The sequence below is a fragment of the Phoxinus phoxinus genome, assembly GCF_949152265.1.
Source record: "Phoxinus phoxinus genome assembly, chromosome: 10".
Classification (NCBI taxonomy): domain Eukaryota; kingdom Metazoa; phylum Chordata; class Actinopteri; order Cypriniformes; family Leuciscidae; genus Phoxinus; species Phoxinus phoxinus.
In genome coordinates this window covers 8,346,170-8,370,799 of record NC_136885.1, presented here as the reverse complement: position 1 = coordinate 8,370,799, position 24,630 = coordinate 8,346,170, and the positions used below count along the sequence as shown (strand labels likewise).

Here is a 24,630-nt window from a genome sequence, read left to right as displayed (position 1 = left end):
CCCAGGATCCTCCGAATCCCCCTCGCCTTCAGTGGAAGCTAGAGAGGATGATGAGGGTGCCACATCCAAATCATGGTCTGCCTCTCCTGAGTCTGTGGTGTCAGAGGGAGAAGACAATACATCCTGCAGCTCGCTGGAGGGGTCAGGCTGCATGATCATCTCTAGAACTTCACTGCAAGTCAAGCCCTTTCTCATGTTGCTTGCTGCTCTTCTCACCATCAAATGACCAGCAGGCTTGCATGCAAGTGTTCAAATCCACTTGCTTAGTTTTTGTTTAGTCTGCATTTCTCATTATCAAAAGGCAGATGCATAAATACACTTACTTTGTTACCATGTAGTTCTGAGAGCTGAGGTGCATATTTTGATTTTCTCAGACGCATCAAGGTGAACACACACACACACACACACACACACACACACACACACACACACACACACACACACACACACACACACACACACACACACACACACACACACACACTATTATGCTATTATACTCCATATAACTCCATGTAAAAAGCCAGAGACTAAGCTTTTTTTTGCACAGGCCTATCTAAAGGGTTAATGGTGCCACCTGGTTATCAACAGTAAAAATTACTAATTTTACCTCTTCCCAACAGGGAAAACCACCAACAATCAAAAATGCATGATTTTATGGTGTCATGGCTTTGCAATCAAAAAATGTGGTTATAATGGAAGTCAATGGGGCAAAAACAGCCACGAACAGTAAATGAGGGAGAAAAAGTAAAAATCTGATGCTGCACAAAAACTAAAAATGCATCAAAACCAATGTTGTTTCTAATCTTTGACATGTCTAAGACTGTGATAAAAGGTAAAAAAAAATCCAGTCCACAATCACATTTTATATTGAAAATAAGTAATTTTGTGTTTTTTCCCCTCCCAAATCAGTGACATAATTTATGAATTTGGCAATTAAAGAGTTAAAATCTTGATTTTTTTAAAAACATTTAGTAGTTTTGAACAGGACTGATGTTGATTAATAGATTTATGCAAAAAAAATGGCAAAAAAATATTTATCTGATCAATTTTTACAGCAGTTTAAAGTAGTGGCTGTTTTCAGCCACGAACATAACGAAAGGATGGGAATTTGAACAATGCACAAGGGTTAAGTGGATTATATTAGTGGACTAATGTAGGGAATATCGAATGAGGGTAAAGGGATGTCACATGGACATTATATTTTGTTTCTGGTTTTGTTTATAACCAGTCTGCTTTGCTCCCGTTTGCCTGTTTTTTAATTATTATCCTCGGTTATTATTGCAATATTGTGTATTACTATCCATTAGTTCCCTAGTTTGCAACACATGCTCATTCAATCATCTTTGTTTGCCCGTAGTAAAGGCCGCCTCTGCAGTAGAAAATCAATTCCACTTGCGTCTTAGTGAGATGATGAGGAGAGAATTGCAATACAGGGTCACTGGACTAAAAATAACATTACCTTCCAAAGGATCCTAATGCTAGGAATGTGGTTATTTATTTTCAACTATGTCTCAGTTGAACATTATTTATTTCTATTCGGTTTATTTCACTGTGGATTTTTTGGTAAATCAGTCACAATTTCGTCCCATGCTTTGCAAACAGACTTTTACCATATGGACTGGAAAGTAATACCACAACATATAAGTAACTGTGTTTATTCCAATGCCTGATCTGTGACCAGTGATTTATGATATGTAATGATTCATGTACAGTCAGATGTTCTTTGTCTATGTCAAAAAATCAAACCACTGATTAAACGGTCAATTTCACATTGTTTCTCTTAGAAGGATGACAATAATCTGTTATTTAAACTGTTTAAATTATATATAGAAAGCGACCAAATAACGCCCCCTTTTCAAACAGCGCAAGTTTATCTGTGACTGAGTTCTGGGATCTTGACAAAATCGTGGAATCTCTTATTTACATTGTGTTTGCACTGTTAGTTATGATGAAATCATTTGTTAGTGTGCAGAAATAGAGTTGCAATGACGAGATCACAGCATTCATGCACTCAACATGTCTGTGATCGGCTACAATGCTCATCACTGCAACCTTTCATGCCACAATCTAAATATAATGCTATCAAAATATAATGCTATAATCAACACTTTTACCGATTAGTTAACCTTGAGAGCTATAATAGAAAAAACTTGCTAAAAGTTTTCAAGTGTCCACATGAAGCCATTTCATATGCAAAGATTTTAGCCAATGAACACTGAAGTCTTATAGACCTTATGCACCAGAGAAACAAGTGTGCAGCCATCTTTAGAATATTGTCTTTGAACTTCCGTTTTTGCGGTCGCTCTGTATATCTCTATCATTGCTGTCCAGGAGTAATTAGCTTTTGAAGTGGATTTACTTAATGTAAAGTTAACGACAGTTATCATGAGGATTGTTTAAAGCAGATTTCTTAACAAATGTCAGTAGACTGGGAAGATTTTAAAACGAGCCGTTCATGTGAGATGGTGAGATTTCACGGCCTGAAATCTAAAATTTGTTCCAGTCCGCCCCTGTTGCACTTTGATTAGCCTATTACACTATTCATGCCATGAATACCATCTCTCATGTTTGTGTGCATCCGTAAATAGTCTGAAATGTATCAGACTTTTTTAATATAGGAAATAATACATTTTTAAATATTTTAATAAATACAAAATGGTGAAATATACAATCTTTCCCAAAACACTTCATACTTGCAGCAATTCAAAGTTTGTGTTCTTTGAATTCAGTCAAATTCCAAGCTGTGGTGTTCAGATCCTCTATTGGTCATACATATTTGTGTCATGCAAATTCAGGTCAGAGTTCACCATACTTGAACTTTCAGATGCAGCTAAATACAATACTTGTCTGCAGTTACTAGACGTTTGCTCCATAGACTTTCATTCTGCATGCGGGAGACCGGACATGCAAGGTCAAACTATGAAGTTATGCATTTATTGTCATCTAGAGTCATCTAGTTTTGCTCACAACTAAAGTAAGTTTATCTGCACATTGCACTTTGTTATAGGAATAGCCTTTTGTTCCTTTAAGTTTAATAAACAGTTGTATTTCTTGTCTAATAGGGGAAGCATTTAAATTAACCTATACAATTTAAAAATATTAATCAAAGCTAATCAATTTCCAAATCCAAAAGTAGGGCACTTCGTCTTAAAATAACACGCGCGCCTGTTTCCCAGAAAACCCCTCCCCGTTTGAATTAATACTGCGCCACACACAAAGTGAAAGTGAAAGTGCAGTGCCTCGAGGCTACGTGTCGGTGAGTACAAAAAAACACGGTTCATCTATTGAATCATTATTGGTTTAATCTATGATAGATTACTAAACTACTATCCCCGCTGATGTTTTTATGTTAACATGCACCAGTTTGGAGCACACTGCAGGAAAACGACATACGAAATAACAGTCAGTAGCCTAATATGTTTTTAAATAGGGCAACAATGTTGGCTATGCTATGTTAAAGCGTAGGCCCTAGCTATTAAATCTTTCGATTGACGTGCATTTTGTAAAGATTCAATAAGTAGACAAATATTTGTAACCTAACCTAATGCTGTAAATGATACAGAAAGAGGTGACCAGTACCCTCTTGTAGGCTATAGCTAATGTTCAATAAATTAACCGAATAATTTAGATAGGCCTATGCAGAGACGGATTTTGTTGGAGACCATAAACGGTTTATATTAAGCTATAGTCCTAAAAAAGCGATTTATACAAAATGTAAAATAGATTTTTCTTTATGCATGTTGCATTGAAACCAGAAATTATTGCACAGGGTCCGTACTATATCCGACAGTTTAACGTCCTTAGGCCTACTTTGTTAAATTGGCGCGTTATACAAATATAAAGGCATAAATACCACAGTTAGTTTAAACAATATATTTACCAACTGTATCGGCACAACAACACATTACTCAAAACCACCAACGCTTTTTATAGCTGAATATTTAAAATTAGCTGAAATATAGAAAAGGGGCCGTCTTAAAATTTTAAAGCAAAACCAACTGCGTTAAATGTTGGCAAGGTGCCAGCAGGGAGGAGGTTTGCCAATTCCTCTATTTTTACATGTTCTTCTCATTTATTTAACAAAGAAAATGTACTATACTTTACCTAACTGATATTTTCACATCCCAATTATAGGTTCCTTGTGGTCAGACGGACTCTTATAGATTGTGAAAATATCTCCCTTCGTATGCCTACATCTTATTATTTTGGAGAATGTCACATTTCAAAGGAAGTTGTTCCTAATCACCACATTACTGCAGGTGAGCTTTTTCCAACATCTCTATATTTTTTACATTACAGTTTCCCCCCCTCAAAATTCTTCACACAGTTTTCCTTAGTTGCCATTAATTTCACATTGAAAATGCACTAAACGTGAGTTGTGGCCTACATCTAATTGTTTTTTAAAAGTTTTCCTTTATATATATATATAAAATAACTTACAGTCAGAGTTCCATACACAAAATGGCAACCTTTTTTGTGTGTGTGGACATTTTTTTAACATTTGAGTCTTGACAGGAATCCGTTAATTAAAAATGAGTGCTGGAGAGAATGATGATGCCTCTGTCACTATGAGCAGTCCAGAAGAAGAACTTCACTCTAAACGGTGAGGACAATGAGAAAGTCACATGCATTTCAAGTTCAATTATGCTTTGTATTGATTTAATGACATTAAATTATTGTGTTTCCCCACAATGCAAAGACATGCAGGCAGAGGTGGATAGTATCCCAAAACTGTAATAATCTTAATAGTTACTTGAGTAAGAGTAAAAAGTATCCAATGAAAAAACTACTCAAGTAGCTAGTTACTAGTTACTTCAGATCGTATATACACACACACATACACACACTATATATATATATATATATATATATATATATATATATACACACACACATATAGCCTATATATTTATACATACATATACATACATATACACACACACATATATATATATATATATATATATATATATATATATATATATATATGTGTGTGTGTATGTGTATATGTGTATATATATATATATATATATAGTGTGTGTGTATGTATATATATATATATATATATATATATTTACATTATTTGAGTTATATTTTTTATTTGAGTGTTGATTATTATATCTAAAAATAAATAGCAACCGAATTGAATCATTTGGGCTCTGTTGTTAATTTTAACCTTTAATATTATAGTAATGTGTAATTAAGGGCTCCCAATATAGTTTTCAACATTAGCTAAGATATATATTTTTTTCCTTAAGAAAAATTTTAATAATAATTGCATTTATTTCAACACAGAGGCACATTTGTTAAGAAAAACAAAACTCCATTAATAAAAAAAGAAGAAGCAATTTTGTGTTTAGTTTTCTCCCCCTGCTATACCAAACCGTGACTTCTAAATCGAGGTATGTACCAAACCATCATGCTTGTGTATCAATACACCCCTAGTGTATGTCTTTGTGTTGGTCCTGGGATGGACTGGTCATTCAGTGTTTTTCCCTGCCTTTGACCTGAGACGCTGGTATTAGCTCCTGCATACCTGTGACATACAGAGGACAAACATTTGGTAAATGGATGGATGAATGTACACATTTTTCAAGCAAAACAAATGACTAAAAGAAGTTTGAAATGCTAAAACAACAGAGTAACAAACAAACAAGTGTTTGTTTGTGGTCAGTGGATGATGTTGCTTTACACCTGTGGTTCCTCTGTTGGACACCTGTTTGAATTTGAGGAGAACTTCATACATACACTAACAATCATCAAAATACAAGCGGATCGAAACGCACTTGGGGCCCTATTTTAACGATCTGAAACCAAGCGGCAACCTCCCTGTCTCTCTCTTGAAACCAACACGGAAGTGAATTAAACGGCAATTCATCGACTGGCCGCTTGAGGCTGGCTGCAGAAGTGAGTCAAATCTGTATCTCCCGCATGTTAAAATGCCCAACTTTACAGCAGAAAAAAACATGTTTACAGCCTGGTTCTCTCTGTGGCTTTGGTCTATACAGCTAATTTTGCCCTTCATAACAACTGTGAGGGGGGTGAATTTTTTTATAACTCAGCTGTTTAGTTGATTAATATTTAAAGTTCTGCAAAATTAAGGGTGTGTCCACTTTTGAGTGACAGGTGGATTCCCGCTGATGTAAATGCTAGCCGGTTAGCCGTCACTTCACCTCAGCAAATTCCAGCTGCTGATCTTGCCATCTCTGCCGTGTTTGTGCTTTTTTTCGGGATTATTTCATATAATTTAATACACCCATTACTTCGCCCACGGCTTTGGATTCCGCCGTTGTCGTCGAGTATCGTTCGAGAGAACAACCAGCGCTGTATTCCAGTTGTTTTCCTCTGTGAACATACACTAATGGATGTCTGACAATTTCGTTGCTTTTTGGAGTTTTCAGATTTAAAAACGTCTATAGATATAAAGGCTACACTCGTTCTGCGGTACCGTTGCTCTGGAACAGATTATAACATGCTTATGTACCGTCAGATGAAATCCTGCAGGTGTCTGTGTTTCTCCGTTCATGCAATAAATGCACATCCTTGAATGAGTGCGTATTTCTAGCGCATTTACTTGAACTTCATAGGTAATATATCTATGTTTTGACCCATTTGAGAATTGAGGTACGGCCAAAATCAGAATTTAAAATGGACTGAATAATAAAGCTCTCTACGAACTTGACGAGCGATGCCCCGCTGACGGACCATAGACTGTAATAAAAGAGTGACTGACATGTTTGCACATAATCCCGGTCACACACACACACACACACACACACACACTCTCGGAGTAATATTGTAAAGTTACTGCATAATACATTTTCAACTAGCAGAATAGCTGTACAGAATCACGATACACAGTCTCACTTGTAGCTATGTGTTTTAACTATTATAATATTTCGAAGGGCAAATACATGACCTTTTAATTGGCATTCTGATTTTAATCATCAACTGTCAGTGTCACTTTAGCGCGAGCCCCTGTGCAGTCGCAGACTTGGTACTGTGAGTAGCATATAGCATTAGCACCCAAGCCTGCGCTAACCATGGAGCTAACTCCATAACGTCGCACTAGGTGGGCGTGGTTTCAGATAGCCAGGCTCCTCAGCTCCGCCTCTTTGCCCATATTCTGTTATCCGGGAGTGACGAGCGGTGACGCGAGGCCAAGATGGCGACGGCCGGCTCCGCCCACTTTAGGCTTCAAAAATGCTCTTCAGAAACCTACGGGTGACGTCACGGACACTACGTCCATATTTTTTTACAGTCTATGTCTGAAACGCAAGTATCAAACTCGAAACGCAAGTAACTTTGTGGGCGGATCCGGACGCTGTTGCTATTTTCCCGGCGGGATAAATGACTCTTGCGCCCGACGCAAATCTAAAATGGGTTGGTCTGACGTAGCTTCATTATTCATGCTCTTCATAGCTCTCACATTCCCTTTAACTGTGCGTTCACACCGGACGCGAATAGAGCGTCAAATTTGCGCCTGCCGTGTCTAGTTATACGCTTGATCACTCTGTGTCCATTCGCGTCAAGAGCGAAATTGACGCGCATAAAAACATTAATTTGAAGCGGAATTTACGCGCGTCAGAGGCGAACGTTTCGAAACCCGTTGGCGGACATCTTTTCACAAGATGTCTGATGTTGATAGATCATTTAAATAGTTGTAAACTGGCAGCACGGCAGCTTACTAGCGAGTTAGTAGGACAATAACGTGACACAAAAGTGAAAATTGTATATCTTACAACTTACCAGGTTGTACAATCTCCTCACTTATCTTCTTCCAAGCGAGGTCCTTTTTGTTCCTGTCTCTATTAAAGTATGAACTTGAGTCATATAATTCCGGGTGATCACTCACAGCTAAAATGTTCTCCTCCATTTTGAATGAGTGACTTCGAGCAGGAGTTTGTTATGCTATGTCACGTGAAGCAAGCAGGCTCCTGATTGGTTAACGCGGCGCGAATTGACGTAGAAGTTCAGATTTTTAAACTCGGGCGGCAGACGCGAATTTGCGTCAAACGCGTGAATGCACAAAAAGCACTATAAAATCATTCGCGTGTAACGCGCCAGACGCTTAATTCGCGCGAACTTGACACGCGAATGAGGCGTATTCGCGCCGCAGGATTTTTTTACGTGCGTAACGCGTCTTTGCATTGACTTCAAATTGAAATCACTCGCGCCAGACGCGCTATTCGCTTCCGGTGTGAACGCACCATTAGAGCAGACGCGCTTGTTCCATGGCGGATTGCTATTATAACGGCGGATTTGCCAGGCGCACGCCAGGAGCGGTTCACAGCAGAGGAGGCCGACGTTCTTGTCAGGGCCGTAAAACACAGAGAAGTGACATTGTATGAGGATGGGAGAAACCAACACAAATTAGCTTCGGTTAAACAGGCGTATAATAATTTGGGTAACTGTGTAAGCTAGATTTATGCCTATTTTTTCACATCTTCATGGACACAACAATGATTTCCCTCGTGTGTTAATATTATTCCTTGTAATAATGTATGATTTGCAAAAATGAAAACTGCTGCGTCTGTTTAGATTAGAGAATTAAAGTGTATGCGCGTTGTTCACACGCTACAAAATTGGCAAAGCAAGCGCACTTAAAATAGCATATGACTAACGCGCAACGCGCCACTGTCTTTAGACTAGGTTTTTCCTGGTCAGTGGCGGAATTGTTTTTTGAAACTGCAAAATAGCACCAGGGAACTTTTGCGCCGGAACACGCCTCCTCTTTTTGCTGAACCGCACCCGGGAGTGCAAGTTCATTCCCTAATTTACCGACGTGCGTCTGTGGAGGGAAAAGTCTGCTGTGCGCGGGTGCAAAATAGGAATGATACATGCGTCGGTGTACAAAGTCAATTGCGCTGGGTGCAAGATAGGGCCCTTTGACTTTTAACAGTTATGAAGAATGTTGTTGCTTGTGACGAGATAAGTGAAGATCATGCAGCATTTGAGACACACAAGAGACACTTGCTTTGAATTTTTTTACAGCAGCTTATAGCACTATTGCTTAATATTACACTTACAGGCAGACACCAATACATGCGACCCTTAGCTTATACAGGGCAAATTATTTGGGTAACACTTTACTTAAAGCATTTATATATACTTTGTTATAAAGGTAGTCATGTGCATTATATCTTTAATAAATAATTGTAACCATAGTTAAAATGCATCATAATATTTTCATATTCCTTGTGAAATTGGTTGTTTATCATGTGTTTAAATGCTATATACTTTCGAAAGGTTTAACAATGAATAGATAAGTATTGTACGTGTTATAATTGTTTTTAAAATGATGAATGAAACCATAGAATGCATTAGAAAGTACATTACAACAAGGCATAAATTAATGCATTAAATACTTTTATAATGCACTATATGTAAAGGCTGCAAGTAAAGTGTTACCATTATCTGTTTAAAGGGCATGGAGATAACATTCATTATTTATTACATTTTATTGAGGAATATAAAAAAAACTTGGTAGTTTATTTGTTGAAAATATTCAGTCCTCCCCCCCACCTTCCTTAGAACCAAACAGGAGAGATCAGACTCACCAACATCGCATCTGTCTCTTAAGAGTGACAGATCAATCCCTCTACCACTGAACTTCAGTGATGAAGCACAGTGAAATACAGAAAGGTTTGATCTAATGTAACATTCACAGTAAAGGTAACATGAAAGTTATAAGCTGTCTTTCATGTGTAAAGATAAACATACCGTACAGTGAAGATAACATAAAAAGAGGAAAATTATAAACTGTCTTTCATGTGTAAAGATAAGCATACTTGTTTACGACATACATTCTGTGTTTTACTCATAGCACCAAGAGATCGAACTCACCAACATCTCATCTGTCTCTGAAGAGTGACAGATCAATCCCTCTACCACTGAACTTCAGTGATGATGCACAGAGAAATACAGAAAGGTTTGATCTAATGTAACATTTAAGTAAATATAAAATGGAAGTGGAAAAGTATAAACTGTATTTCATGTGTAAAGATAAACATACTTGTTTACCTTTGATAAACATTCTGTGTTTTACTCATAGCACCAAGAGATCAGACTCACCAACATCACATCTGTCTCTGAAGAGTGACAGATCAATCCCTCTACCACTGAACTTCAGTGATGATGCACAGAGAAATACAGAAAGGTTTGATCTAATATAACATTTACAGTAAATATAACATGGAAGTGGAAAAGTATAAACTGTCTTTCATGTGTAAAGATAAACGTACTTGTTTACCTTTGATAAACGTTCTGTGTTTTACTCATAGCACCAAACAGGAGGAATCAGACTCACCAACATCACATCTGTCTCTGAAGAGTGACAGATCAATTCCTCTACCACTGAACTTCAGCAGTGGAGCACAGAAAAATAAAAAAAGGTTTTGTCTAATTAAACATTTACAAAATAGTTAGCATGGAAATGAGAAAACATGCTGAAATAGTTTTAAAATGCCTAGATAATCCAAAATAGACAAAATATGAATTATTAATTCATATTAAATATTAATTTAAGTTAACTGATTAATGTTAAATATTCCTGCAGGAGGTTGTCTCTGCAGGAGACCCAAGACCATGTGGAGTACAGACCTGCTAAAAGAGTCTGTCAGCAGCATTACGAAGCTCCAGTGGTGTTCTGTAAGACAGATAACATGCACATCTGCATCATCTGTATGGGGCAAGAGCACCAAGGCCACAGTAAATTATACATTGCGGTTCGTTTTCCATTTAAATATTTTCAGTTATTCAACAGACAATTTAATTTTAAAACCAATATTTATATAATTTATGGTTGATAAACATTTTTCTATTGGATACTCTTTTATTTTACCACAGAAATCGAATGTGCCAGGCAGTCAACCCATACTTCATGATATTATGGGGAACATGGAAACAGAATTCTTCAAAACCTTTAAAAGAGAACTATCTGAGGATTACCCAGAATGCTTAGGGAATCAGCCAGAGAAACTCAGTCCCTCTGATGCTGCTAAGAAAATGGTGGAGAGCTTTGGAGAGGCAGCACTGAGGATCACATGTCACTTTGTGGCAAATGGTAGGACTATAATTTAATTGAAGTTTAAATTAAGATGATTTTTTATTTATTTTTATTTCATCTAAACATCTCTTACTTTTGTCTAGCTAATCCATTTCAAAAAATCACAGATGCCAATAAAGCAAAGCTTAAGAACAAATGTCAACATTTAAACGAAGGAAATTCTTCTCAAGGTAAACAATGCTTTTTGGAGGATATCTACACAGATCTTTACATGACAGATGGTGGAAGTGGAGAGATAAATAATGAACATGAGGTGCTGAGGATTGAGGAGATTTCACAAAGCAGAAACAAGCAAGGAACTTCATTTGCATGTAATGACGTCTTCAAGACACTGCCAGGACAAAGAAAACAAATCAGAACAGTCCTGACGATGGGCATAGCTGGCATTGGAAAGCATGTGTCGGTGCAGAAGTTCATTCTAGACTGGGCGGATGGAAAATCAAACCAAGATATCAACGTTATCATCCATCTACCATTTCGTGACCTCTTCCAGAATTATGGGAACTGTAGTCTTCTACAGCTGGTTCAACAATATGCTCCTGAGGTGAAAGAAGAAAATATTTTAAAACTGAAAGTGCTTTTTATTTTAGATGGTTTAGAAGTCTGTCAGTATCCTCTTGATTTCCATAAGAATGCCTACTGCTCTGATATAAATAAGAAAGTTCCTTTGGATGTGCTGCTTACAAACCTCATCAAGGGTAATTTGCTTCCCTCTGCTCTCCTCTGGATAACTACAAGACCTTCAACAGCCAATAGGATCCCTCCTGAGTGTGTCCACCAGGTCACCGAGATTCGTGGGTTCAATGACAATCAAAAGGAAGCATACTTCAGGAAGAAAATCAGTGATCAGAAGCTGGCAAGTGAAATCATAGCACACATCAAATCATGTCAGAGCCTCTACATCATGTGCCACATGCCCATCTTCTGCTGGATTTCTGCCACTGTGCTAGAAAATATGATGAGTGATGGAAACTCTGATGAAATACCCAGAACTCTAACTGAGATGTTCACTCACTTCCTGCTCATTCAGATCAGTCTCAAGCATAAGAAGTTTAATGGAGCTGATACCAATAACCCAAAGAAACTTTCTGAATTTGACAAAACATTGATTCTGAAACTGGGAGAAATTGCTTTCCAGCAAATGGAGGATCAAAATTTTATTTTCCAAGAAGATGATCTAAAAAAACGTGACATTGATGCGAGTAAAGCCTCAGAGTACTCGGTGTTCACAGAGATTTTCAGAGAAGAGCTGGGATTGTACAGGAAGAAGGTCTATAGCTTTGTACACGTGAGCTACCAGGAGTATCTGGCAGCGATATATGCTCACTTTGCATGTGTTAATGATGGAAAAAATGTTCTTGAAAAAGACAAACCCACACATCTTTCTGATGTACATCAGAGTGCAGTGAACAAAGCTTTAAAGAGCGCAAATGGACATCTTGACCTTTTCCTTCGCTTCCTTTTGGGTCTTTCTGTTAACCCTAACTGCAATCTCCTGGAAGACCTTCTCACCAAAGGCAGTTCATGTAAACCCTGTGTAGATGAAAAAATGACAGTGAATTACATCACAGAGAAGATCAAACAGGAACTATCACCAGAGAGAATCATCAATCTGTTCCATTGTTTAAATGAGCTGAATGACAACACTCTTGTTAAAGAAATTCAGACTGCCATTAAATCAGGAACACTCTTGGGTAGTGAGCTGGAGCCAGAGCAATGGTCAGCACTGGCTTATGTCTATTTGAATTCTGGGGATGTATTAGATGAGTTTGACATGAAGAAGTTCAACACATCAGCAGAAAACAAGATAAGACTGCTGCCAGTGCTCAATATCTGCAAAATTGCCAGGTCTGTTTTTATTGATTATTCATTGTGTATACAAATTGTTTATAATATGTAAACTGCTACACCTCCAAATATTTAAAATATAATTTAAAGGTTTGTTCCATTTTCACATTTAAATGCACACAGTATGAATGGTTTGTCTGAACAACTTACAGTAACTAAGTAACACATGAATGTACTCTTGTTTACAGACTGGATTGTAATCTGCCATCTGAGTCCTATGGAAGAATCGCCTCAGCTTTACAGTCAGTCAACTCACCCTTGAGAGAGCTGGATCTGAGCAACAATAAACTCTGCAAGTCTGCAGCGGTCATCCTGTTTTCTGGACTAGCAAGTCCACTTTGTCAATTACAAAAACTGAAGTAAGTAGTCAATATGTATGAGGTATCTCTTAAAGGGTAAGTTCGGTATTTTACACTTAAAGCCCTGTTTACAGATCGCTACAGTAACCCTAATAAATCATTAGAAACATAACCTTGATAAATGCACTTAATTGTTAAGACTATGGATATCTGTTGATTATTTGATATGAGATGTTGCGATTATAAATCTTTTCTACATACATCCAGAATACTCTGAATTTCTTGCACTTTATTTTTTTTCACAGTTGGTTGGACACATTTCTCAACTCTTTGGTCACTTTTTCAAAACTCTTAACAGTTCTCATAATGAACTTTCAACTCAGCACAGCAGTTAATTTTTACATTCAGAGTGCATTAAAACTACCACAACACTTCATGTCTCAGATTCTTCATAAGACAAGTAAAAGTTTGTCACCCAACAAACACACTTTGTCAATCATGAGGCATCGACCTAAAACACTAACAATGGTTAGCATTATACAATATTTTATTTTGTAAAATGTATTTAACCCTTTATATTGGCACCGGCCATTATATATTTTAAACAGTAATATCCTATACTAAACCTAAACCAATCTTGACAAACTATATATCATTTGAAAGCTTACAATCTTACAATCTCTAGTGTTCATTTTTGGTGACTTTGACAAATGATTTTTAAAATACATTAGAGAGGAGCCGTAATGTATCAATTTGCAACAATAATATTTTCATACTCCTAAGGCGTGTTCAGACCTTTATTTTGAAATAGTGATGGACATGAAAAATCATGAAAGAATGGTAGAAACCTCAGTTTGTTTTCATGCCAAGAGTTCAAAAGATAGCATCCATTCAATTGTTTTAGAAAAAAAGGTCTGAAAATGTTTTAAATATAAAGAAAAAAAGAAATAGATTTACCATTTGTGATTTACCATTCGTGGCAGCGAGCTATAATGCACATACATTTTCTTTTTGTGTTTCTTAGAGGTTGAATTCATTTCAAAATCTGCCAAACTTCCAATACCACTTCTGAATAAAATGTCTACTTCATAAATTGTATGAAAATTGTAAAAATAATGGTTCAGATGATCACTCAAACAACATATGGAAATGGAGGCGCCCTTATGTGGGCAGTTTGTCAACTAGTGAAAAAGTTTGGTACTATGCCCAAACAAAATCTCACTGAAAGCTTATTTTTTGAGATATCAACCTAAAATTTGAAACACTTGTTCAGATTTTTGCCTTTGATTTTTTTGCAGTTTAAGAGTCCTCCAGGTTTTGAAAATATGTATTTTATATAAAATATGAATAATTACATTTTTAACGTTGTACATTTTCATAAACTCAAACTTTTTTTCTGTTTAACTTTCTTAATTTATTTATCTTCTACAAATATCTGCCAAATGTCTTCTTAAAAACAAGACCAATCTTACATCTATATTCCAAAGCATTATTGAATTACAACCATTTAAGTTCGGAATGTGCATTTTCATGTCTATTAGAAAAAAGGGGGCGCTTGATAAGGGGTTAATAAAGGGCAAGTCCAGGGGCAAACGCAGGCAACATGTAACAGTTGACATGTACAGTAGGTGCTTACTTAATAAAGTCAACAGAATGTGTAAAGGGGACCATCAAAATAAAGTTACCCATTTTTTAAGATTCACACAATGATGGGCACACAGAGGACACAATGTTTACGCAATAGGGAAACATTTGGAAAAAGTGACTTAAATATTGAGAAATTGGTTCTAGCAATTGGAAAATAAAACTCAATAAAGTCAAAATAAAACTGGAAATAAAGACAAATTTTGTTATTCCTTATTGTGTTGATGCAATTATTTCACCAAGTAGAATACAGTGGATAAATGTGAGTTGATGGCTACTGCTAATTCATTAATTGTGGTGTCTTTTGTTTCTGCATCTCAGGCTGGTTGGCTGTGATTTTCCATCAGCATTCTGTACAAATCTAGCCTCAGCATTCAAATCAACAAATTCACTCCTGAGAGAACTGAATCTGAGCTACAATACAATAACCATTCATGGTGTAAAACTACTCTGTAGTGGACTTGTTAGTCAAAATTGTAAACTTCAGAAACTCAAGTAAGTATTGCCTTATTTGTTTAGATGTGTTTAGATTTATCATTAGCTAATTTGGTATGTGATGTAATTGACCTCTTTCTACAGGTTAAAGCAATGTGGTCTCACAAAGGCAAGCTGTGCATTTCTAGCATCAGTTCTGAAATCATCTTTCTCATACCTAAAAGAGCTGGAGCTGAAAAACAATGATCTGGGGGATTCAGGAGTACATCAGCTCTCAACAGGACTACAGGATCCACAGTGTACATTAGAGAAACTGGGGTAAGCACAACTACGATGACATAATTGCTGTGTTATAATATTAGAACCAAAGATCACCAACGGTTTTTATTAGTGGTCCTCCTTGCAGGCATCGCTATTATTATGGTTTATCGTTCGGGTGAGGGAACTGAAAAAGAAAAACCTTAAGCATTAAACTTTATGCTGTGTACATGAATGAAACATCTTGTTAAGCTGTATGCTGTTTCTTAATGACCTGACTTCCAACTAAACAGGCAAAGACCTCATAGACAAGTCCCACAGTCTTACATTGAATGAGGTAGCCAAGCCAAATTTAGAGACCTGAATATCACAGTGACTTAAGGCTGGACTATTTTTGCATGACTGCAAACACATAGAAATTGCCCAGAACAGAAAACTCAAGCAACCACACAGCAATGGAATAAAACATCCTGGCAAACACTTACAACAAGTTTAAACTTAGTTTAAAATAGTTTAACAGCATCATGACAGCGAGTTTTGCACAGGCAAATGCCATTACAGTATCTTCATGAAAATGTATAGAATATAAATGGTAAAATGGTAAATTTTTTGCAACATTACCTGCAGTCTGTCGGGGTGTATAATCACAGAGGAGGGCTGCAAGTCACTGGCCTCAGCTCTCAACTCAAATGGTGGTCATCTGAGGGAACTGGATCTGAGCTACAACCACCCTGGAGACTTAGGGGTGAAACTACTCTCTGATAAAAAAGATGATCCAACCTGTAAACTGGAGAAACTAAAGTATGTACTTATTTTGCTATTATCTAATACACTACATGTTGGAATCTTGATTAAGAGGACATCATGGCATGACACTATGATCATACTTCATGATCATAAGATTCTACAATCCTCTGTATTTCAAATGCTGCTCTTTTAACAGTTGATTATATTTTAAATCTGTGTTTGTATATTCCCCTAGTGTTGAGAAAGGAGGAGAGTGTCGAATGAATCCAGGTCTGAGAAAATGTAGGTATCTTATGCAAAGACACACAATTTAACTGTTAATTCTATTTTGAAAGACATAATAAACATTTATACTATGTATAAATACTTTAGCACAGCTAAAGTAGTTATTTCCATGTTTTTTGCCACAAAATTTCCTTTTATGATGTATTTATTATTCATTATGGAAAAGCACATAATCTCTTTCTCCCGGTCTCTCTCCCTCTCCAACGCAACATACAGACACACATATCGCAACATATCGCACAGTGTTGTCAGCGCTGCTCTGACGATTTAAAATAGTTTAACAACTTAAAGGCACATCGCGGAACTTTTGACCTAAAGAGTTGAAGCATGAGTTATTTTAAATGATTCCTCAGGCCAATATACAATATATCAATCCGAGCGGGGCTGCCCTTTTGAAATACCGCCTATGTAAGTTTGGAGGAGACGCACCGTCTTTGGACAGGTCATGTGACCTGGAGAACTAATCACTTTACGACCGTCACATGACCACAAGCTCTGATGTACTCAAGGAGCTAACGCTTTTGCTACTATTTTTCCGCCTGCTCGACTCCTGTCCAAAGTAGTCGATTGTCGAGTTCACGCGCATAGGTTTAGTTACCTATGATCACGCGCGTGAACACGACAATCGACTACTTTGGACTTCGACCGAAAACAGGAACTAAATACAGGTATGTGCGCTGGCTGATATAACATCATTTTTATTAATATCTTTCACATCTACTGCAGTCAGATTCACTCGTGTTCACTCTGAAGGAATCACTCAACATGGCTGGGCACTTGTATGACACATCAAGGATGATAAGAGAAATAAAAGCAGGTTTAAAATTAGACCCCATTCAAGTCAATAGGGTGCAAATTTTAAAAAGAGGATAACACGGTGTAGGCAACACCGATTTTTGTTGTTGTTCTCTGTATTGACAGCACTGCAAATTTACTAAAAATTGAGCTCAATGTTAAAATTGACCGGAGTTCTCCTTTTAGGCTACGTTCACACTTAGCGTCTTTTTTGACAAAAAAAAGTTAACAACGGCGTTTTTTTAGCAAAAAAAAAAAAGCGCTGCGCGTTCGGTTACAAATAGCAGCCGAGCGCGTCTTTTGTTGCTATAACAACAGCTGCAACAGTAGTGTGCCCACACAGCCTCTTTGTGATGTATGTTATGATAGAGTTGTGTACTCATATCAAACAGCTCCTTGTGCTCCGAAACAAGGACGATTAGTTTTTCTACCGGCACCGTGTCCATTTTTCTTTTTGTTATGGAAACGACAGGTCTCGCTACTCGCTTGTCATTGGTCAGCTGTCAAAAAGGCGCTTGACGTAGGGCGTTCTTTTCAGAAAAGTTAAACTTTTTTCAACTTTAAAAGACGCTCTGAGCTGCAGAAAAAGACGCCGGCGGTGGCGTTTAAAAAAGCGCTCAGGACTTTTTTGAAAAAACGGTTTACTCCATAGGGTTCTAATGTAGAACAGACGCTGGCAGTTTGAAAAAAGACGCTAAGTGTGAACATAGCCTAAGACTGCAAGGGAAGCTCGGCTTCCCCTATAATGTCAACAATTAATGGTCAAATATATGTACTATTTTGTTAACATTTTATTGACTAAAAATGCTTTAGAACACGTTCATCTCGAAGACGAGTTCGATCAAAATCAGCAGCTGGTCAGCTGACTCGATTTCCTTCTCATTCATTCCCGTAGCGTCACGGTGCATTTTTCTGTTGAAGCCGAGCGTCCATTGACTTCAATGGGGCTGCTTTGAACAGTTTTTTTCAGTGCTCCGAAACTAGACGGTCATTGGATAAATGGCGCGATTACCGTAAAACTTCAAATAATAGCCCGGGCTTTTATTTTTCCAAATCGCCGAACTGCACCGGCTTGTATTGGAGACAGGCGTCTATATGAGACAGGCCTTTAATTTAGTGTTGAGACTTCACCCTGCGCTGCAATATACATTTAGCTTTACATTCATTTACAGAAATCAGCTGGTTGAATAAAAATTGCTGATGTTATCGGATTTTCAGATGATATTCTCAATTCAGTTAACGGACGCTCTGAGGTAAAGTGAATTCAGACTGTAGTGTAGACTAAGCAACGATTGTATTTAATTGTACAGTACAATCATAACATAGACATGATCTTAATTCCATAATGTCCTTAAACATAACAATATTGCTGACCATAAACTGACAAAGTGCGCGTCCGATAACTCGAGTTGTCATAAACGCCGCACGCGCGCGCTTCTCGTCCGGTGTGCGAACGCGAGTTGTCACAGACGCGGCGCGGTGCTTCTCGTCCGGTGTGTGATAACTCGAGTTGTCACAGACACGGCGCGTTGCTTCTCGTCCGGTGTGTGATAACTCGAGTTGTCATAGACGCGGCGCGGCGCTTCTCGTCCGGTGTGTGATAAAGTTGTCATAGACGCGGAGCGGCGCTTCTCGTCCGGTGTGCGATACATAGACGCGGCGCTTCTCGTCCGGTGTGCGATACATAGGCGCGGCGCTTCTCGTCCGGTGTGCGATACATAGACGCGGCGCGGCGCATCTCGTCCGGTGTGCGATACCTCCTGCCTTGCTTGCGCTAACAGCTCCCCTGCCCAAATGCGCAGGGCTCTCTTGCGTGCCCAATCTACACCATATAACTGGCTTAAACAGACGATCTGACGGGTTTTAGAAGATTAAATACAACCCGAAACTAAAAAAAGACCCGGCCTCTATTTGAGACCGGCCTTTATTTATCCAAACCTGTAGCCACACCAGGCGTGTAAAAGAGACAGGCGTCTATTTGGGACTCGGCTATTATTTGAAGTTTTACGGTATGTGGGCCCGGACTCCGGGCGTCTGCGTGGTGATTGGAGGTTCTGTCATCTCCTTTTGATTGACAGAATTTCCGTCAATAGCTGAAGCTATTCGAGCTCAGTGAAAAGTAAACTGAAAAACGCTTTTCTCACGCAGTGAAAAATCGCGAAGCAAAGAGGACACTGACACTGACAGACAACATAGAGAAGGTTACTTTTGATAAGCAAATTCTCAGCTCTCCGATTCTGTAAATTGTATTACGAAATTCAAACAATAAATATCGCTTTAGCACTTGTATGTGACGTGACAGATCATCTCTCACTCTCACTCAACTAATAAATAATAAATAAACACGAATCAGCATGTTGAAAGATCCAGTACAACTTACCAAAATGTATATGCCTCATACTTAATATCGAGCAATCAGTGTTTTTCAACGCGGAAAGAGGTCAATAAAACAGCTGGAGAAAAATGTCACAACGTTTAGGTTTAAGGTACAATACCTCAGGATCAAGAAAGCCATTTAATAACCATTGCACGTTAGTTGGCTAGAAAAATTAGCTACAGAGAGGAGTATTTTGCTAAATATGTTCACTGTATGACATATTTATATTATATTTGTATTATATTTAATTTGAGTTGTTATTTAACCTTTAATAATAATACCAGCTGACAGGGCTCTGTATGTTTACAGCATTAGATGAGTTTTTTTTTTTCTTGAAAAAAAAAATGAATGTAAGTTAGGCTACCTAATATTTATCCAAATGAATCGATATTGAATCAAGATCGGAATCAAATCAAAAGAGTAAAATTGCATTGAAATGAAATCGTGTGTCAAGCAATAATAAAATCAGTAGCCTACAGTCATTGTACCATGTAAACATTGTAACATGTTTTTACTAAACTTAATAAAATTCTTTTTAATTACCTAATGTTTTGACAATCACGATACACATATTTTGATGGAAGTTTTGGACCATTTTTATGATGTAGGCCGAAAATGAGCTTCCCCTCTTTGAAAGACCAGCAGTCGCCACTGGTGTGCTTACATGGTAACTCTACAGGAACTGTCCACTTAATATAAAGTGTAATTGTTAAAGTAATTGCTGTGTATCATCAGTGTCATTACATGATAATTTCATAGGAACTTCCCAAAGTAATTTAACAAAGACATGGGTGAAATTACCAAGTATTAAACATTGATAATTTCTCAGTAAATAAAGTATAGAGGGCAGCAAAAAGAGAAAAAAAGCAGTAAAGCTAAACAATGTTTATTGTTATTATATACACATTACTATCAACAGTGTAACATATTCTTTAGTAAAACTTTAGTGTACCTGCAGCTGGCTTAACACTAGAACAGCACAAGGTCCTTTAGACTGCTTAAAAGAAAAATAGAAAAGCTCTGCCACTGTGAAACTAAATCTGCTTTTAACATACTGACATGGTTGGAAATTAAATAAATGTATATACAAACTGGTAACTGCAGTATTTAAGATTGCACGTGAAAAACGTTTAACGGCTTGTCCTAAGACAGTTAGTTTAAAAGATAAAATTCTGTACACAACTTATTAGCAAAGCATACTATATAGCCTACATAAAAGTAGATGAGCCCAGAATATGAACGCAATGTATTTAATTACACCTTAAGAATTTTCCTCCCATAGAAAACCGTTATTCAAAAGAAAGCGCTTTACGTGACCTTCAATAGGAGGAACGCGTTCACCTTCTGGGTTCATCTGCTGAAGCGTTTTAGAATGTCCCGAGGAAAAACAACTTGTTAACGTTGGCAGAAGTGTGATCATGGTTTTCCTGATCATAAATCCAGCCTTGGAGAATATCATTTCTGATGGTGTGCATCCACACTTTAGATTTTCTTATCCCAGACATTTTTAAAGATTTAAATCCCTACCACCAAGATGCTCCTGTCAGTCACAGATCGAAAGTGAAACTTAAATCTGTCTGTTTGGATTTATTCACGCATGTTAAAAATATTTATTAAAAGCTTCTTTCTTTGCACATTTTTATTTACAGCATTATCATAATAGGCTGTATATTAATGTATTGACATAGTTCTATGTGAATTCAGACATTGAGCACCCTATAGCCAAAGTATCATGATCCATAGTCATATTTCATAACACCTCTGCGAAGATTCGACCGTGAGATTGTCGAATCAGGCTCCTCCTATGGAAGCATTGAATCTTCGACTATTCGGGGTCATCCCTGATTTAAATATTGCAGGTTTTGGTCATATTCTGAAATTGCATTTCATAGTTTATTTATTTTGAGGAATACTGAATATTTTTTTGTGTGTGCAAGTGAGATGAATAAATGCATGTTCACATTAAGTCTAGAAGTACAATAACCACCATGTTTACACAACGCACACAATGCCTCTACGCCTCACTCCCGATATCTGTCAATATAGGGACAGGAGAGCTGTCAGTCAATAAATTGATAATAAAGTGATAAAATAAAGTGTTACTTCATGAAAAAGTTACTCCGATATTTTTTGTAAATGTAAAAATAATGCATTACTTCACTAGTTACTTAAAAACCGTATCTGATTATGTAACTTGCGTTACTTGTAATGCATTACCCTCACTGGTAGCCACTAACAAATGACAACAAATCCCCTGTTTTCTGCAGATGCCTGTCAGCTCATAGTGGATACAAACACAGTACATCCTCGTCTGAAACTTTCCGAAGAAAACCAGAAAATATCGGAAACTACAGAGGAGCAGAAATATCCTGAGCATCCTGAAAGATTCAAACTGTATCCCCAGGCCATATGCACAGAGGCTCTGAATGGTCGCTGTTATTTTGAGGTGGAGTGTGATGGTGGAGTTGGTGTGGGTGTGGCTTATAAGACCTCAGATAGAAAAGAGAGTATAATGGGAGTTAATAACACTTTCCCTTCTCTCCTCTGTCGGAATGGCAAATCACAACTCTGGCAGCATAATGACATTACTTGTGCATTCCCAGCGATTAATCAGTCCAAAAGAGTTGGAGTTTATGTGGACTTGGAACTTGGAAGTCTGTCATATTACAGTATTTGTAATAACAGTTGCAGGCACCTACACACGCACCACACTAAATTCAATGGCCCCTTATATGCAGGGTTTATTCTTCTGCCTGACTCCTCCGTGACTCTGTGTAAGCTGACATAAACATTAAGAGTGAGCAGATATTTCAAAAGTTAGATGTTTTATAGATTTTTTTTTATCACAAACACTAATATTAGATGTAGATAAAATGTAACCTTTACCTAATGTGATATAAGTATAATGACATGATTTCAACATTTGGTCACACTATATCTACAGTATGTCTTTACTATGTACTTGCATACATACTGGTTATATGTACTGATTGTGTTGATGTTGTATTACAAAACAATTGTGCTACTATTGAGGAGGGACATGGCTATATAAGGTTAGGGACAGGTTTGGTGGTATGGGTATGTTTAAGGGTGGGTTAAGGTGCAAGAAGGGCAGTGTCATTATACTAAATGTAAACACATAAATTAATTACAGTTGTAATTTCATACAGGGATTCTTTTTGTATATAAGTACAATATAAAACACGTCATGTACACAATACGTGCATCGTGTCAAATTATGAATTTAAATGTTAGTACATAGTAGTTATACCAGATTGTTTCTTTTAGCTTTTTATAGCTGTATAAAAATATATTAAAAACGTATAATTAACTAGTCTAATCCTATTCTAACACATTGTATAAAACTTTGCTTCAAAGCTGCATACATGTTTTTTGGTTAAAAATTAATTAAATTCAAAATTTTGGCATTTGGTTGTCTTAACCTGGCTTGATTCACTATAGTGTGTTGCCAATTTAGCAATTTTGTTGCTAGATTTAGCAACTTTTCAGACTACCCTAGCAACTTTTTAGTCAAGAAGCACCTAGCAACAAATTTAGCATTTTTTTAAATTTATTTGGCAACTTTTAGCAACTTTTGGAAAGTGACTCTAATCCAAACAACACACGTACAAGTTAGCTAAATAGACAGAGCGGTTCATTCATAATTCCTTAAGATCGCTATGGAAATGTGGAAATCGCTGTAAAAACCATAAGACAAAAGACAACGAGTGCAGGGGTGGGGCTATATAGGGTCTTTAGCCAAGCACAGAGGCTGCAGGCTGCAGCAACAAAAATTGTTGGCTGAGTGCAGCAGCAGAAGCATGCATTTCACATTTTTGCCAAAATAATTTAAACACATTCCATGTGTAGTTTCCCTGGTTAATAAGAAAATAGCTCACATAAAATGTAATTGTTTAAAAGTGTTTAACTGTTCAATATCAATGTTGTATTTTAAAAATAAAAAAAATCTGATCATGAAAAAAGTGTTATTTGTATTACTTTTACAAATTATGTATATGTACGTATATTTCTGTTTCAAACAAATCTAAATTAGCATTTCAAATAATATCTACGTATTACATAATGGTGTAGTTTTACGTTGCGATTACATAATGACGTCATAGCACAATGATGTCACAATGTCATTTAACAACTTTTAGCAACAATTGATCTGCCTTTAGCAACTTCCCCTGAAAATCATGTCTGTGTAGACAGAAGGGGGTTAGTTGAGAAGGGGGTTAGTTTTTTGCTAGATTAATGTTGCCTGAATTTGAACTAGTCAGTTAATTCTGACCCTGGATCACAAATCCAGTCATAGGTCGTACAGGTATGTTTGTGGCAATAGCCAACAAAACATTGTATGAGTCAAAATTATAGATTTTTCGTTTATGCCAAAAATCATTAGGATATTAAGTAAAGATCACTTTTCATGAACATATTTGGTAAATTTCCTACCGTAAATATATAAAACATTTATTTTTGTTAGTGAATGCAGCACAATCACGAAAATGGACAACTTTAAAAGGTTATTCCCTGCGTTTGAGATGCGGTGGGAACGCCCTGCGTGATTGCATCGTGAAGCACGTGTATAATCAGTCCAATGGAAAGACGGGGGGGGGGGGGGGGGGGGGGGTGCTCCAAACCACGTTGGCCACAATTATTGGCACCCTTTTATTAAATACTTTTTGCAATCTCCTTTTGACCAGATAACAGCTCTGAGTCTTTTCCTTTAATGCCTGATAAGTTTGGAGAACAACTGACAGGAGATCAGAGACCATTCCTCCATACAGAATCTCTCCAGATCCTTCAGATTCCCAAATCCATGTTGGTGCTTCTTCTCTTCAGTTCTCTCCACTCATCAGGTCAGGGAA

At 37.2% G+C, this 24,630-nt stretch overlaps 1 protein-coding gene across 2 annotated transcripts; it reads left to right on the top strand.

The window, feature by feature from the left end:
• The first annotated feature begins 3,207 nt into the window (after window positions 1–3,207).
• LOC307005072 (NACHT, LRR and PYD domains-containing protein 12) lies at window positions 3,208–23,736 on the top strand. 2 transcript variants are annotated; one of them, XM_079624868.1, is made up of 15 exons: window positions 3,208–3,259; window positions 4,138–4,262; window positions 4,519–4,606; window positions 9,830–9,934; window positions 10,058–10,162; window positions 10,287–10,397; window positions 10,562–10,730; window positions 10,852–11,068; window positions 11,155–12,919; window positions 13,108–13,278; window positions 15,184–15,357; window positions 15,442–15,615; window positions 16,183–16,356; window positions 16,538–16,584; window positions 22,027–23,736. In XM_079624868.1, the coding sequence occupies exons 3-15, from the start codon at window positions 4,536–4,538 to the stop codon at window positions 22,545–22,547; spliced, it is 3,804 nt and encodes a 1,267-aa protein (XP_079480994.1). In that variant the 5' UTR covers window positions 3,208–3,259; window positions 4,138–4,262; window positions 4,519–4,535; the 3' UTR covers window positions 22,548–23,736. The 2 variants fall into 2 exon arrangements, with proteins under 2 accessions (XP_079480994.1, XP_079480995.1); XM_079624869.1 differs by lacking the exon at window positions 9,830–9,934 and having other exon boundaries at window positions 3,222–3,259.
• The last annotated feature ends 894 nt before the right edge of the window (window positions 23,737–24,630 follow it).

Coding starts and splice junctions, on each gene's coding strand:
- LOC307005072 (XM_079624868.1), top strand. CDS start 4,536: ATGAGTGCTGGAGAGAATGATGATGCCTCTGTCACTATGAGCAGTCCA. Junction 12,920..13,107: donor AATATCTGCAAAATTGCCAG/GTCTGTTTTTAT, acceptor TCTTGTTTACAG/ACTGGATTGTAATCTGCCAT. Junction 15,616..16,182: donor TGTACATTAGAGAAACTGGG/GTAAGCACAACT, acceptor CATTACCTGCAG/TCTGTCGGGGTGTATAATCA.